The sequence below is a fragment of the Carassius carassius genome, chromosome 32 (assembly GCF_963082965.1).
Source record: "Carassius carassius chromosome 32, fCarCar2.1, whole genome shotgun sequence".
Taxonomy (NCBI): domain Eukaryota; kingdom Metazoa; phylum Chordata; class Actinopteri; order Cypriniformes; family Cyprinidae; genus Carassius; species Carassius carassius.
The window spans coordinates 9,543,408-9,559,005 of record NC_081786.1 but is presented as its reverse complement, the minus strand read 5'-3'; the positions used below and the strand labels follow the sequence as shown (position 1 = coordinate 9,559,005).

Below are 15,598 nucleotides of genomic sequence, written 5' to 3'. Positions count from 1 at the left end.
TAATTTGATTATCTAGGCTCACGTGTCAGGTTTGGCTCATCTAAGAATGTTATGTATACTTTTTATGTTTTAGTCACTAGAAAGTTTACAGTTCTTTTGTAGACAATGAAGACAGCACCACCTATTTGTGTGGAGGTTCAGCACTGGCTTTCTCCAGGTGAATAGTTGAGATCTGTATCTCATAGGGTTCTTCAGAGGTTTTATTGTCTTTAAGGGACCCTGGATTCACAGGACAGACCGTCCTATTCTTATAGACAAAGAAACACTGAAAGCACATTGATTTTCTGAAGGAGAAAAGGCTCCTTTCTTTAATGGTAGGCTCTATTTACTGCTTCTTCTTTTTTACATACAGATACACCCATACATCACATGTACACACCTGCTCCCTGAAGGCGTTAGTCTGAAGCGGTTTACTCACTCCTGTGTAAAACATGCCTGACACCAGTGAAACTCAGCAGGACTTAAATTTGATTGTTTTAAGAAAATAATGATTTTATTTTTGTGTTTAGTAATGCACTTACAATGAAAGGGGTCATTCTACTAAAGTGTGAACCAAGCATTCTTAAAGAACTTACACTTGTAAAAATTATGTATGATGAAATGTATGCTTTAAATTAAATTAAAATGCTGTATGATAGCACAGATATAGTACAGTATGTAAGGGCATTTGTGTTTGGCTATTGTAACCAAGGAATAAATCGCTCAAAATCTCTGAAAGTCCAAATTAATTTCCCTGGTAATCAGCAGAATGTCTCAGTTGTCCAGAATATTTAATAAGGCGCAAACAGAGCACTTTTAACTGCATGTAATCATTACATGGGGGGAGATAAAGCCGTCAAGAAGACATGCACTCATTTATCATTTGTATGTTAAGCTATATTGTATACTTGTAAATAAATTGTCATTGTCACTTGTGAAAACCTACCTCTGTAATTTAAAAAAACATGTATTCCTTCCTACACCTTAACATATTCAGATTTTAATTTAGATATTATTTGGTTATTTATGTCAATTGAGAGTTTCTAAGAGGACATAGCAAAACAAGTACCGAAAGTACAAGCCGATGACTTTATGACTTGTTTGTGTATGTATGTTTGTTGGCAGAAGCTCATGTGCCAGTGATTCGTCAGAAACATGAATGAAGATTCAAGTTTTGCAACCGGAAGTCTGGATTTCCTGCCCAGTTCTCGAAGCTGTAGAAAAGTCTAAATCTAAATTATCAATAGAAAGAGTGAAAAACACAAGCATTTTATATATAAACCCCCAAAAAAGTGTTGCTCAAAATATGCACAAGACATCTAAGTTTGGTTACACGTAAAGATTTATATGTGTGTTTGTTTATGTGTATGCTTACATGAAGGTTTCTTTTTATATCGGGCAGTAAAATAAACCTCCCAGCTGTTGGCAGTGTTATGAAGGCTGCTGCTCTCAGCAGAAACTTTATGCACTGTGTGTGTATGTGTGTTGTGTATGAATGTGTGCGCATATGTGCACCTGCTTGCGTTCTAACGGGATCATCTCAGAGCGATGCATATGAAGGTCGTGTATATATACACACATATATTCATATGCAGATGTGTACTTGTGGATTATGTTTAAGGAGCTGGATAATGTACAGAGTTTTTATTATGGCCCTGTGTGGCCCCCAGGCTTTCTGGTGAATAAACACAAAATAAGATCCAGAAGTGTGTGAAAATGATTGAAATTTTCAGTGAGGCAGAATCGAGCAATGCAATGATTTGTGGATTTTCCTAAGGCAAAGCAGTGAGCATTAATAAAACATAAATATGAATAAGTATTCTCCTTTTCTAGGTATGTGTATGTGTGTGAGAGCGCACATCTTTTGCTTATTTGACTGATGAGAAAACGCCTCTCGCCCCAAAGCACAAACTCATTCTTGAAATTCATCTATTGTGTGTATTACCCCTGTAAACTGTATTTCATGCTATGAGTGTCTGCATTTCAAATCACTCTGTGAGAACTCAGTCATACTTGCAAACACAGAGGATCTTTCAGTTACCTTGATGGTTTATCATTAGAGTGTAAAGTGGTATGATACCCTACAGCCCCAAATAAAGCACTGGACACAAACAAGCAAATATATTAGTACAAATGTGTCTAAGATTTGATTACTACCGCAGAATTTATGATACTAATGCAGGCCTTCCATTTAACCTCCATTTTTGCCCTACCTCGTTATACTATTCAGACATGCGAAGCATATGATAATACAGCTGTATTATATTAAAATGAACCACTTTAAAAAATCAATTCTACTTTTTCATCCCATCCCCTCCCTCCATTTTGTAACATATTTTAATGCCTTGAGGTTTATTGATTCACGCGACAGCATCTAAACATGATACTCAGAGAGCACTAGAAGACAGATTGAGGAGGAAACACTATAAAAGGGAATAAAAGCGGGGGAAATAAAAAAGTGAGGAATGTCGGATTAATATTCCACACACTCCAAGCACACATCGAAACGGATTGTTTCAATTCCACTAGAGTTAAACTGATATATTATGCCCAGTCTGTTCATGATCACTGGATTTATGAGAGAATAAAGATTCCTCCGTCCTTTGTATTTTATTCAAATTGTGAGCATAAATTTCAGTTTGGCGCTAATTCAGAGGGTGTATTACAGTACACAGAAACAAATTAGTGCCAAAAACAATGAGATATGAGCTGCGAAGTCCACCAGAGTGAAACAAAAGTCACAGTGTGCTGCGAGACTCCTTTGAGAGCAGAATCACAATGAATGTGTTTCTCTGCTCTCATAGAAACAGTATTGCAATGGAAAATTCAGTGCTTTACTCTGACTGCATTTTGCTGTTGGAATGCCAGTGGAACAATGAGCAGGTAGTTCCATTTCATTTCACCATTTTAATTGAATTCATCTGAGTGTTTGAAAACAAAGTCTCTGACCGAAAAACTGACACAGAACATACAGACTTTTTAATCACCTACCCATGTTAATGTGATTTTGTTGTGTAGGGTTTCGGAAACCGTTTTAATTATGGCCTTCGTCATTTGCAGTAAAATTTCCACTTAAAATGGGTATTCTTGATTTCTTGATTGTCTGTGCTTACGGTTCCAGATTGCCGCTGTTTGCTTTCAGGTACAAGCGTGGTTTGCTAGGTTATTTTTGCCTCAGACAACCTGCTGGGGAATCATGAGCCTCTAGTCTGTTTTACTCTCCAATAGGGTTGATTGCTATACCAACACTAAAAAAGTAATTTGGCAAATATCGTTACTTGGCCTAGTCAATAATGTTCCACTCTTTAGCATATAGTTTGGCATCTCAGGCTCTGTGACTTGAAGCATGAAAGTGAGTGTTTTAATGTGTGAGATTCATTAAATGTGTTATGTTTTTCAGCACATTTATCTTTTGACGTTAAAGCTGTTTCATTCTGTACCTAAAAGAAAATGTACAAATAAAATCCAGATGGGATTAACAAATCTAAAGTCATATGCCCTTTTTTGTTTGGTGGGATTTGTCATCAAAGCTCAATAAATATTGTATTATTGTAAAAACATTACTTAAGACAATGTAAATGTAAATACTAATTGTTATTTACTCATTGCAGCTTTGCATTGGATTGAATTTGCATTTCCTGTGCATTTTGATAAACTGGAGAATTGAGTTGTAAAAATCTACTTTTTTTGATAAGCATTGCAATCACTAAGTCCAACACATACACATTATTAGGTGTGTTAATGTGTTAGTGATGAGATGAGATAATCATGAATTATTGACATTATTTGACAGTCCTACAGTAGTTTCATTTAATTTTGCCTGAGGCTGTTTATTTGTTGCTCAAGATGTTGATTTAGTTGAGGTGCCAGAGGCTGGTATTCTACTGAATCCCAAATTTAGGTATTGATGCAAAAATACTCCCCAGTTCAAGTTGTATTTAGATAAGCCAAGAGCGGTATCATTTATGTTCTGTGGCTAGGAATCTAGAAAACCCTCACAGGCCTTATTCGTCTCTTAGAAAAAAGAAAGAACATTCTATAATGGCTTCAAAAGAAAAATGGAGAAAGTAAGACTTTCAGTTAACAAATTGATTTAAAATGTCAACCTGTCCCACTCCATATATTATTTCATTTTTAAAAAGTTATAGCTTAAAAGCTGAAGTTTACAAGTTTATCATAATTTCCCATGAGTGGATTTTGAAAGGCTTATGGTCCTCTTTGAGAATAGCCTTGAGTCTTCTTCAAAATGTCATGGTCCACAACAACATAAACAAAAAAACTGAATAATTTAAGTAGGATAGTAACTTGGAAAATAGTATTCAAAAAAATTTGGTGCTTATTTTTTGCAAAAAAAGAAAGAAAGGTGCATACTATGAATGTAAGAATTGGTCAAACATATAGAAATCTGCAACAAAAAAAATCATATTTTCTGTATTTATTTGGGGGGTAAACATGCAGATTGCTGACCTCTAATGAGTTTATAGCAATATGGGAAAACATGTTAAGCAACATTTACAGTATAAAGCTTACAATAACATACAGACAACCACCATAATAATGCAGGTGATAAAATAGAGAGCCACATGAAGAATCAAAGCTCATCACAAGTAGCTTCGTCACAAAGCAGAAGTATATACTAATATATAGAAGGTGCACAGAGTCAAACGTGGAGTGTCACGCAGGGAATTCTGGGAATATCAGTTTACAGCTTTTGACTGTAAATTATACATTGATTTGTTCTTTTTTTTACTTCTAAAAACTGTAAAATTACATGAAATGTCTGGTTAGATATTTTACAGTTTTTACTGTAACTTACTGTTAACCTATTAACAGTTTTTTCCATACGATTTTACAGTATTTTACAGTTAAAATAACACTTTTTTTTTTTACAGTGTACATTAACGTTGGAATATTCTGTATTAATAAATTATTGTTTAATGTGATCATATATTTAATTACAGTTTAACATTGTTAAATATTTGGCCACACAATTAAGGTTCAGTAGACATTTGTAATTTTAATGTTGAAAAAAAAAAACGTATAGGCCAAAACTGGTTGCTCATATTACATGTGTCTTTTTTACTGTGTCTTTTTTTTTTTGTTTAATATGAAAATATACACACAAGCAGTACACTTTTAGTCAATCCTACTGTTTTTAATGCTTGTAGGCACCAGAGTAAATATCCAGTTTGAGAAGAAAAAAAAAAAGGTTCCCAAAGTGATGGCTTGGGGTTTCAGTCTCAAAAGCTGTAAAATGTTTTGTCAGCTTCCTCTGGAAGACACATCAGCTATGTTAGTAGTGCTATACCATCTGTTCTTACTCCGGTTATTGTTTTTGATTTCACTGCTACTTGTTGTCACTGTCAAGTGAGCAGCCTTCAGTGGATACTGATTGGTCTTATCAGGAGTTGTTTCCATGGTATCACGCAGAGCACAACAAAATGGCCATATACAACACTATAGGCTGCAATTTAGATAATCATATTTCATGGGCAAATGCAATAAAGTAAATGAAATAGATATGGGAATTATGGAAATGGAATTGTTCAGTTGTAGGATTCGGCGTGTAATACGGATTTTATGACATACTGGCTCCAGCTGAAAAAGACAGAAATGTTGAGTCTTCAACAATGTTGACATGTTTCACATGTAATGACACATTCATTTCAGAGAGAACAAAAGGTAGAAGAACAAAAAGATGAATGTAATGGTAAAGTTTTTTCATGTATTTGAGGTTAGAAGAATAAAGCGACTGAATAGACCTCAGCATATGGACTGTAATATGACAGTAAGTCATTCATCTTTAAACTGAATCTGATCTTAGCATGAACATGACCGGATCAAACCCACCATTCATATGCAAATGTAATTAAATCTGCATAACATCCCTGCACATATTATTGACCTCATAGAAACGGACAATAGAAACCTCGACTTTGATATTAATATTCATTTTCAGTTCCATGGACACGGTCTCTCTCTCTTTGGCTCTTTCAGGAGATGTAATTAGTTCTAGTATCACGGTGGTTTCGCTAGTTCAGGAAGCTGAGTGAGTTTGACTGGGGTCCTGCTCTTTCAGATATGCTGTATTTGGATATGCTAATAGTTTGTCCTCCTCTGATTGGTTAATTAACCTCAGATGAAAACGTCCCATCACAGGTGAGGCCGTGAGGAGTGAAGGTTGCGCGCACACGCATAAGCAAACACAGGACCTGGTATAGCGGTGTAAGTAAAGTCACAGTCTGCCGACAGGCTGGAATAGGTTTACCTATAACGGCTGTGTTTGCATCCGCATCCGTTTTGTGAATTATTACTCGATTTTCGCACTCTTTTAGGTTAATGACAATACTCCTGTTGACTGAACTCTCATTAGGGAACAATCATGGAGTGTGAAATAAAATATTGGACCTTTTAGACTAATATTCATTAGTGTGTGGACGCGATACTGAAGACTGTGTTCTCACACAGTCGTGGTCGCAAAGGGACCACTTACTGTCTGCTTTTGATTCAAAGTCTCTCTCTATCCCTTTCTTTTTTTGTGGTAAAAACTCACTGTGAAAAGACAGATGCTCGTTTGTTCGCTGTTGTTTATGAGTGTGTGCTCAGAATGTTTTGTCAGGTGGGAAGAGCAAAGCATTTTACCTGCCACGTTTCAGCGTGACATTTGACAGTTTGAGCATATTTGTGTTTTAGCGTATGTGTGTACAGCGTCATGTTTTTTTTCTCTCTCTCTCTTCTCTTCCCCTGATCATCATTAACTCCATCAGGCTGTCCTGGCTCTGAGTGCATTGCCTCTTATTCTACTGTCATCTCAAGATAATAAAATTCACACCTGATATTTACTCTCATCCATCACTGCGAGGCTAGCTGACAGACATTTTATCATTTAGCGTAGCACATTAAGAGCACTGTAGCTGGGGAAATGTGTAAATGGAGATTGCTGGGTGATTTGTTAAATGTCTGCGTGTTTTTCTTTCAGGTGATCCTGATTTTGACAAAACTGTTCGACTTTAACCTGGGAACCGTGACGGAGAGTTCGCTATGGAGGTAAACCTACTTCTGTGAATGGAAACTCTTGAGTTTATTCAGTTATTTGAGCATCAGTGCTCTGGCACCGCTTGTGGAAACAAAGTACTCTTTAGTTTTTTTTATGGTTACCATATGTCTTCTTTTTCCCGGACATGTCCTGTTTGAAATTTCTAAATTGCCTAAAGTGACTGGGATTTGGCTTGGTTTTCCTATTGTTTTGAAAACTTGCTGAAATTAATGATAGAAAAGTATTTTGACCAATTGTGTGCATACATCGTACATAACTGACCAATCAAGAAGGTGGGATGATGACTGCATGATGATGCAATTCAATGAAAATGTATTATAGTTTAAATGCATATTAAATGCAAGTAGTTTAACTTAAAGTGCTTTTTAAAATATAGGATTTGAGTATAGCATTATATGAAATGTCATAATTCCTCCTATTGTTTTCGAAATATGGTTAAAGTCTACTGCTGAAAGTACTGACACATTTATGGTAAGCTAAAATATACATTTATGTAATTTCTGTTGAAACTTGTTTAGCATGTATTTTCATGTTTTTTAAATTGCACATTTGTAATGATGAAATTGCAATTTAGTATGTATTTTATTAACTTTAAATGTAATATCTAATAAGGTACCTACACTTTTAACCAATTATATTACAATTATAATACAATTAAATTGTATATCATTATAATCAAAGTCCTTTACACGTGCTTTAGTATGTTAGTCAACACATCAAGTGGAATTAACTTCTTTAAAGTATGACAAATGGCTATTTAAACAATTATTAAAACTTAAAACATTTTGTTTTACATTATTACAGTGGACTTTTAGAAATGTACAAAAAGTGTAGTAAGAAACTGTTTTTTAAATATACTTAAATATATGAGATTTGAAGCACACTATAGTGCATGTTCAATAGAATAAAGCTCACTTCTTTTAGAAGGGCAGCTCATCATAAATTAATGTAAATACAGAATCATCTGTTGTATGCCATCTGTATGTTAAGTTTGCCATTCCTCATTGCTGTCTGTTACAGACTCTATATTTTTTACTCAGTATTTTATATTGAGAGCACAGGGACCAGTTTGTAACAGTGCTTGGAAAAGTGCAGGGACATAAAGCTTGCATTCTTTCAATAGTAACCGGTGTGAACCTTCTAACTGCTGCAGCATTGCTGAACCAGCCTGAATGAAATGATCTTATAATGCTGTGGTATTAGTATTACGCTTCCAGCCCATTACAAATCAACACACATTTGTACATTAGCCACAAGTGCGTTAGTGGCAAGTACAGCAGACTACATGAATGGCAAAGATCTGCGATGAAATTCTGCTCGGAAGCACTTTCACTGGCCATTGCTGATATGCCCCTAGGTGAAGTACTTAATCCCTGTCTTCTCCTGGGACACTCTGTACCATGACCCGACTCTCTCTCTGTCTCTCTCTCTCTATCATAGTGTGTAGACAATGGAAAGAAAAGAATTGCAAGGTAGCTGTGTAAGCCAGGCTTGTACATAAAGAAAGAAAGCACTGACTATACATTCTGTCACCTCACTTTTTGATTTTTCCACCCATTAATTTCGACTTCACATCTCAGAGAACAATCATTTACTCATTTATAAACCCTCACTATTCACAAAACACTTTTTTTTCTGGCTTTTTACAAGTTTCTGAGAAGCTTGTCGTGCTTTAGTATGCTTTTTTAAGGTTCAGATTAGACTACTGCGGTGCATTTCTCTCTGGCTGTCTGAAAGAGTCTTTTTAAAAATTCCCCACTCAACTGGGGCGCTTCTCATTTGAGCATTTCCAAACTATTTTATCCATTAAAATGGCTCCCAGTGAAATCTACAGTTCACTGCGATAAAAGTACCTTTAATTAAACTTAAAAACCCTAGACCCTCAATTTTTTAATGGCTAACTGGTTCTGTCTCAACTAGTATAGCCCCTTTACTTTTATGCTTCTTTACTGTTCAGACCTGCAATGGAATTAGGCCTTCAAAGATCTTGAATTGAATTTTTTTGTCCTTAATTTAATTTAAATATTTATGGGGGACATCTGACATTTTTGGGGACAAAACTAAAATGATTAGTGCTTTATTTAAATTAGCCTAATAATACAACATAACCACTTATTATAGTTATGTGCTTGATTTTTCCACTTAGCGATTTACACAAAAACTCTATAAATCACACCTGCATGTAAATGGAATTGAACTAAAGAGTAATTGTAGCCACAAGCGCAAGGTGATCATCGTCTTTAGTACAGCTGATAGTTGGATGGACTTTTGTTCATTTTAATTAAAAGTAAAATGAAAACAATAATTGTTGCAATAATTAAACGGATATGTAATATGACATCATCCTTTATCGACATGCCATCACTGCAAACGCGTGCATAGACACAAATGCTCGCGCTCGCACACACATACACACTGCAATCACCTTGAAGGGAGGCTTTGTTTAATTTCTTTTTGGCTGCAAGCCCTGATGAGATTTCTTCTCCTGGTGTGTGTCACTCTGAGAGGGAGGTGAGCTGGGGGGTTTACAGAGAGAAAAAACAGAAAGCCATTATCAAACTTCCACAAACAGAAATGGCATAAACAGGAAATGAGGAAAAGGAAAGTGGAGGAATGGGAGAGAAGGAGGAACAAAGAGAGAGTGAATGGAAGAAAGAGAGAGAGAGTAGAGGGGGAGGGATGTGGCATCGTGTTATTAAAAGAGGTGAATGTTAAAGCTCAGCTTGCAGGCTGTAGTAAATGATGTCGGTAATAACAGTATGAATGATTAATGAATGTTGCTGTTGGCAGCATAAAAGGAGGGGGGAAAAATATGAAGACAAATCACGGCTCATTCAGAGGAGCTAGTTAATCACACTCTTCTGTGTTTTAAAATAAAGATACAAGCTCTAAAAAGTATCCATCCTGCCTATGCGATTGTTAAATCACACACACGTACCCAGGCGTATTTGCCCTGAGAGGAGGAGTAATGTCCTCTTGAGTACAGTGCAGATCTGCTGGAGGAGAGAGAGAGAGAGAGAGAGAGAGAGGGAGAGAGGGAAGCTTGACCGGACCAGAAACGTCAGAGGAGCTTTTTAGGGCAGGCACTCAGCCCCGTTCGAGGGCGCTCAGAGAACCATCTTCCTCTTCACCTGTCCCGCTACAGCTTACACAACCCAAATAACCTCAACAGCTCTGAACGGCCGTGTAATTGTATACGATGGTAAAAGTGTCAGAGTATGAGCACTCTCAGCGCATTCAGAGATGAGCACTCGAGGAGATAATGCTTCAGACGACACATACACGTGTGCTTCTCCAGCAACTGTCTGGCCTAAAACCATTAGCGTTATTATACTTGTAAGAGTTCGGCAGACTCTCCCGTCTGCTGTCGTACCTGCTGGAGAAGAGACGGTGTTAATGAGTTCCGATGGAACGGAGACGTGGGCATACACAACAGCTTCAGTTAATTACGCCAATGACTTCTGAAAATCTCAGCTTCACTGCAGATGTGGCGCCGTGCTCCTGACACGTCGTGTTATAGAGCTTGCGTGGAGGATGCGGGTTCTAACATGGCCCATGATGTTTCCTGTCACCTTTTATTGCACCTTTCTAATAAAAGGAAAAAGACTATGTCCACATGTCCATGTTATTTTGAGTTTTTGTACTAACCAGTTGGGATGGCAACAAGACATTTTGGTTGTTTGATTTCTGTCCTCCTGGGAAAAGGTTTGTGAAATATAACTAGTCCAAAATCCTGATCCATACAGCTGTATATTCAACATAAGGCTCTTTTGTCACTTTTGACCTTTTTTTATATTGCTTATTGCATATTGTTTTAAAAAAAACTTCTACGGCATTTAAAAAAAAGAAGTTTCAGTTTAATGACTCGTGCAGTGCAATCAAACATGAATAACTAACCTATAAATGTCATAGTTTGGGATTTTTGTAGATTACCAAAGAAGAGGTGTATTCAAGTTATTGTATGAATGGGATTTTAATTTAATTTAACCTTTATAAGGTTCCATTATTTGTTTACTATGTTAATTAAAATGAAGCAAAGAAAAATACTTCTGAAACATTTATTAAAGTGATTTTAAACATTTGCTAATACATTATTATAAAAATCTAAAGTTGCATTTGTTAATATTATATAATACTTTACAAAAAAGATTACTTTTATTACATAAAACATATACAGTAGATTACTCACCCTCATGATGTTTCAAACCCGTCAGATCTTCGCTAAAGTTCAGAACAAATTTTTTTTTGATATTTTTTATTAAATTCAAGAGATCCACCATCCATGGATAGCAATGCAACTAGTACGTTAAAAGCCCAGAAAGGAAGTAAGTGACATCATTAAAAAACTCCATGTGACATCAGTGGTTCAACAATATTGTTATGAAGCTATGAGAATATTTTTGTGTGCAAAGAAAACTAAAATAATGTTTATACAGGGTCAGAAAACTCTCAGATTTCATCCAAAATATAAGATGAACAAAGGTCTTGTGGGTTTGGAATGACATCAGGGTGAGTATTTAATGACATAATAACATTAAATGACATTTTTGGTTGAATTATCCCTTTAGATAATAATAAGCAATATATTTGTTACAGTATTTATTAATCCTTGTATAATTCATTAAATAAAAATACATTGTTGGTTCATGTTAGCTAAGTTGCATTATATAATATTAACAGATACAACTTTTAGAAATGTTTTAATAAATGTTGAAATTAACATTAATAAATGATGTTAGTTCATGTTAACTAATGCAGTTAACTAATATTAACAAATGTAAAGTGTTTCCATATTTAAAATAAATAAACTGATAAAACATGGGCATCACATCAGTGACCTTTATTTGTATTTGTAGGTCAGTAGATTTTGGGACAACATACGAGAAGCTGACGGATAAAGTTATGATCAGAACGATGCTGAGCTATCTGTACGTCTGTCCGACCAATAAAAGGAAGGTGAGTGTGTTCAAATGCATCAGAGATACTGACGTATTAAATGGTCAGATAGAAAATATCAAGCTAATTTAATTCTTCCTCTTCCTCAGATCCTGATTTTATCGGATCCGGAGGTGGAGAGTAGTTTACTTATCAGTTCTGATGAAGGAGCCACTTTTCAAAAGTTCAATATTAACTTCTATATCATGAGTCTTCTGTTTCACCCTACTCAGGAGAATTGGATACTGGCCTATAGCCATGATCAGAGGGTACACACACACACAGAGACGCACACACACACACACACTTGCACAGCCTCAAGAGGTTCTACTTCTACTGAACAATTAAAAGCAGATAATGTGGATAATTAAGTGTGAGCAAGATAATTACCTTTGTTGGCTGCAGTTAGGGATCTTACAGTGAATGTGTCTGTTTCTCTTTTGGCTGCAGCTTTATAGCTCGATGGACTTTGGTAAAAAGTGGATTCTTGTTCATGAGAGAGTAACTCCGGGGCGATTCTACTGGTACGATACACACACACACACACACACACACACAGACGGAGTAATTTTTTTACTGATCATCAATCTCATATAACACGCCTACAGTGCAATTTCACACTGAAAATTAATCTGACTGCAAGAATATACCTGCATGCGCGCACACACTATCACAGACTGAAAATTAATCCAATATTAAACCCACTCTCTACATCCAAAACACTGACACTGATAAACTTACATGCACACACTTTGTATGTCTCTTTCCCTTCTCTCTTTCTCTATCTACCTCCATCTATCTCACTGTCATGTCACTTCTCTCTCCCCTGTGCTTCATATTAGCATATGGTTGGAATTTTGATCAGGCTTTATATTTTAATCCCATCAGTGTGAGTTTTCTGTGTTTGTGTGAGGTGTAGTCAAAATAACTGGTTGCCTGTCACATGCTCGATGAGCTGTGGAGACAATCAACAACATGTCTTCACCCCTAGGTTTAACGTCCACACACATTTCTCTACATCTTTTCAAAAATATATACAAAACATCTTTTCTTTGCTGCTTTGTACTGCGACACACACACACATATACTGTTCTGATTGTGTTTGTGTCACTGAAGCCCTGCTTCGTCAGGTTTGGTGACTTACAGAAAGGGAAAATGGAAAAAGTTTAACCTTAGACTATAATAGGTCTCGGTATCAGACTGTGTTTGAGAGGAAAGTTTAACCCCCCCTTCAGTTATCCAAGTCTAAGTTTAAAATCTGAATGGGATTGAGAGAGATGTTGAACCTCAGAAAGATAATTGAAAGAAGGGTTATTTCCAGACTGAGATTTTGAGAAGTGTTTTATTCATAGACTGGGACTGAGATTATTGAAGGCGTTTATATGTAGTATTATTTTGGTAAAACTTCCAATAAAGTTTGATTTGTTAATGCTTTAGGTATCATGAACTAACAATGAACAATAAATTTACACTATTTATAAGTCGCAATTAATGTCAATTTCTACATATAAAAAAAACATTTTTGACGTTTCAGGTTCAAGTTAATTATACATTTTATATTAGTATAAATATAAAGTAAATTATAAAAATATATATATTTTTAGTATTCTTTAATGAATAAAAATTGTATTTAAAATATATATGTATATTTCTATTTTATAAATGTCTTTACTACCACTTTTGATTAATTTAATGCATCCTTGCATTAAAATAAAAGTTTGAATTTATTTAAAAAATCATGATTTTGTAATGTTTTTTAAATGGTAGTGAACATATACAAATGCTGTGTCGTAGATGAGCAAATTGGTTTTACTTTCATCAGGAACCCTCTCCAGCTGATATATCTCAATGTCTGTCAGTGATGGACCTCTTCCAAATCACAGTCTGACACTTGAGATTGAGGCTACAACTTTATCTTTAATTTCATTGCCTGCCAACTCGAGGGACCAGGACTTCTGCAGTTTGCAGCTGACCATAGAAATGCTGAGCAGCATGCAGTTTCCAAATTAAGATCACATGAAAACGTTTATGTTGAAATGACAAGAAAATTACTTTGTGATCTCAAAAAAAAAAAAACCTTTTAAGGGGTTTTAATGTCACACTGGAATTGATAGAGACGTTTAAAAGAAGGGGTTTAATATCAGACATACAATAAGAGAGATGCTTAAATTCAGATTGAGATTAATATTAATTTGAGATTGAGACTGTAAATAGGACTTAATATCAAACCTGTAGAGGTGGAATATCAGATTTTTACTGAAAGGTTTAATTTTGGATTGTAAGATATCGGATTGTGATTGTGTTCAAATTGTCTCAGAAGAAAATATGGATCACAAAAGACAAGGCGTTAAGATGATTAAAAACTTCAGAAAGAGGATATGATGGCGAGAGTGTATGTGCGTCACACGTGGAAATAGGTAAGAAATGAAAGTGTGTATGCGATGGAGAATGGTTTGTGGGAGCGAGCTGTGTGTGTGTTTGTGTGTATGTGTGTGTGTGATTAATTGCTATCAGAGCAACAATAAGGATTCACTGGAGACAGACTGTCTCCTACTGGAGCAGGGGAATTATGCTGTCCATCACTACCCCTCCATCCTTCCCCTCTACTCTTCCATCACTCCATCACTCTCATGCTATTACCGTACTCATCCGTCCGTCCCCTGCTGGCACCTCCTTCTCTTTCCTTCCTTCTTCATCTCCTCTCCACTGGAGCCCTTCCTGATTGTTTTCTTCTCTTCTGTTCTTTTTTGTTTTCTGTCTTTTTCTTTTTTCATTTTCAGGGCGCTGAGTGGTCTGGATAAAGAGGCAGACCTGGTGCACATCGAGGCTCGAACTGACAGTGGACGTTAGTCTCTTTCTTTTCCTTCTTTTGCCCCTTAAATCCTGTCTGTCTTTCTTCTGTTTTTTTTAGTTTCACTTTCTTCCCTCCTAGCACTCTCGCCTATGCTTTCTATGCTCTTTTTTTTCCAGTGTCGCAGTGAAAAATGAACAGATGAATTGTGGACAACAGTAAATTCAATAGTAAATGGTTCTTGCTTCGTTCTGGCAGACTGTTGCACTTGTGTTTTATCCTTGTGGGACAGTGTTGTGCATTAAACTCTATTGATATGAGCCTGACAAAACACAACAGGCCCTAAGCTATGGACAGTCTAACAACAGCAATACATTTAAATGTGTTATGAGTGATGCAGTGGTTACACCAAACTAAATTTGAAGCACTAGGAAATGGAGAAGGTGGCAAAAACTTCTTTAGTTTTCAGGCGGTAATAATCAAACTTCTTCTAAAAGATGGATTTGAACCAGTTCTTTCAGTCCATTCTATTTAATAGGCAATCTTATCTGTCCATGCCTTCACAGTAGAGCAGGCATGTGGAATCAGAGTTGGGCAGAATTCTGAATTGAAGAGTTGGCTCCTTTTCAATTCATGAGCTGCAAATTGGCCACACCCTGAAGGAAGCTGATTTGGAATGACAGGAATTGGACTTTAGTGAGCTGCAATTCAAAGACATTCACACAGCCAGGGGTGTCGCTAGACCCTTTTTACAGTAAAATACCACTGTGCCCCTGTAAAATATTATTGATAAATCCTAATGTCATTGTGTGTTTTCTATCAGCAGTTTAGAATCA

At 36.0% G+C, this 15,598-nt stretch overlaps 2 protein-coding genes across 4 annotated transcripts in view; both read left to right on the top strand.

Moving 5' to 3' along the window:
* Positions 1 to 15,598, top strand: part of sorcs3b (sortilin related VPS10 domain containing receptor 3b) — a 61,669-nt gene that overhangs the window by 11,295 nt on the left and 34,776 nt on the right. For both annotated transcript variants that reach the window (XR_009425000.1, XM_059520172.1), the window contains exons 2-6: positions 6,959 to 7,026; positions 11,893 to 11,992; positions 12,082 to 12,240; positions 12,422 to 12,495; positions 14,752 to 14,816. Coding sequence is in view for 1 of the 2 variants with exons in the window: in XM_059520172.1 (XP_059376155.1) it covers positions 6,959 to 7,026; positions 11,893 to 11,992; positions 12,082 to 12,240; positions 12,422 to 12,495; positions 14,752 to 14,816 (466 nt within the window). In the remaining variant the exon portion in view is untranslated. The remainder of the gene's footprint in view (positions 1 to 6,958; positions 7,027 to 11,892; positions 11,993 to 12,081; positions 12,241 to 12,421; positions 12,496 to 14,751; positions 14,817 to 15,598) is intronic.
* Positions 1 to 15,598, top strand: part of slc16a9a (solute carrier family 16 member 9a) — a 164,587-nt gene that overhangs the window by 131,013 nt on the left and 17,976 nt on the right. The gene's annotated exons all lie outside the window — the stretch shown is intronic.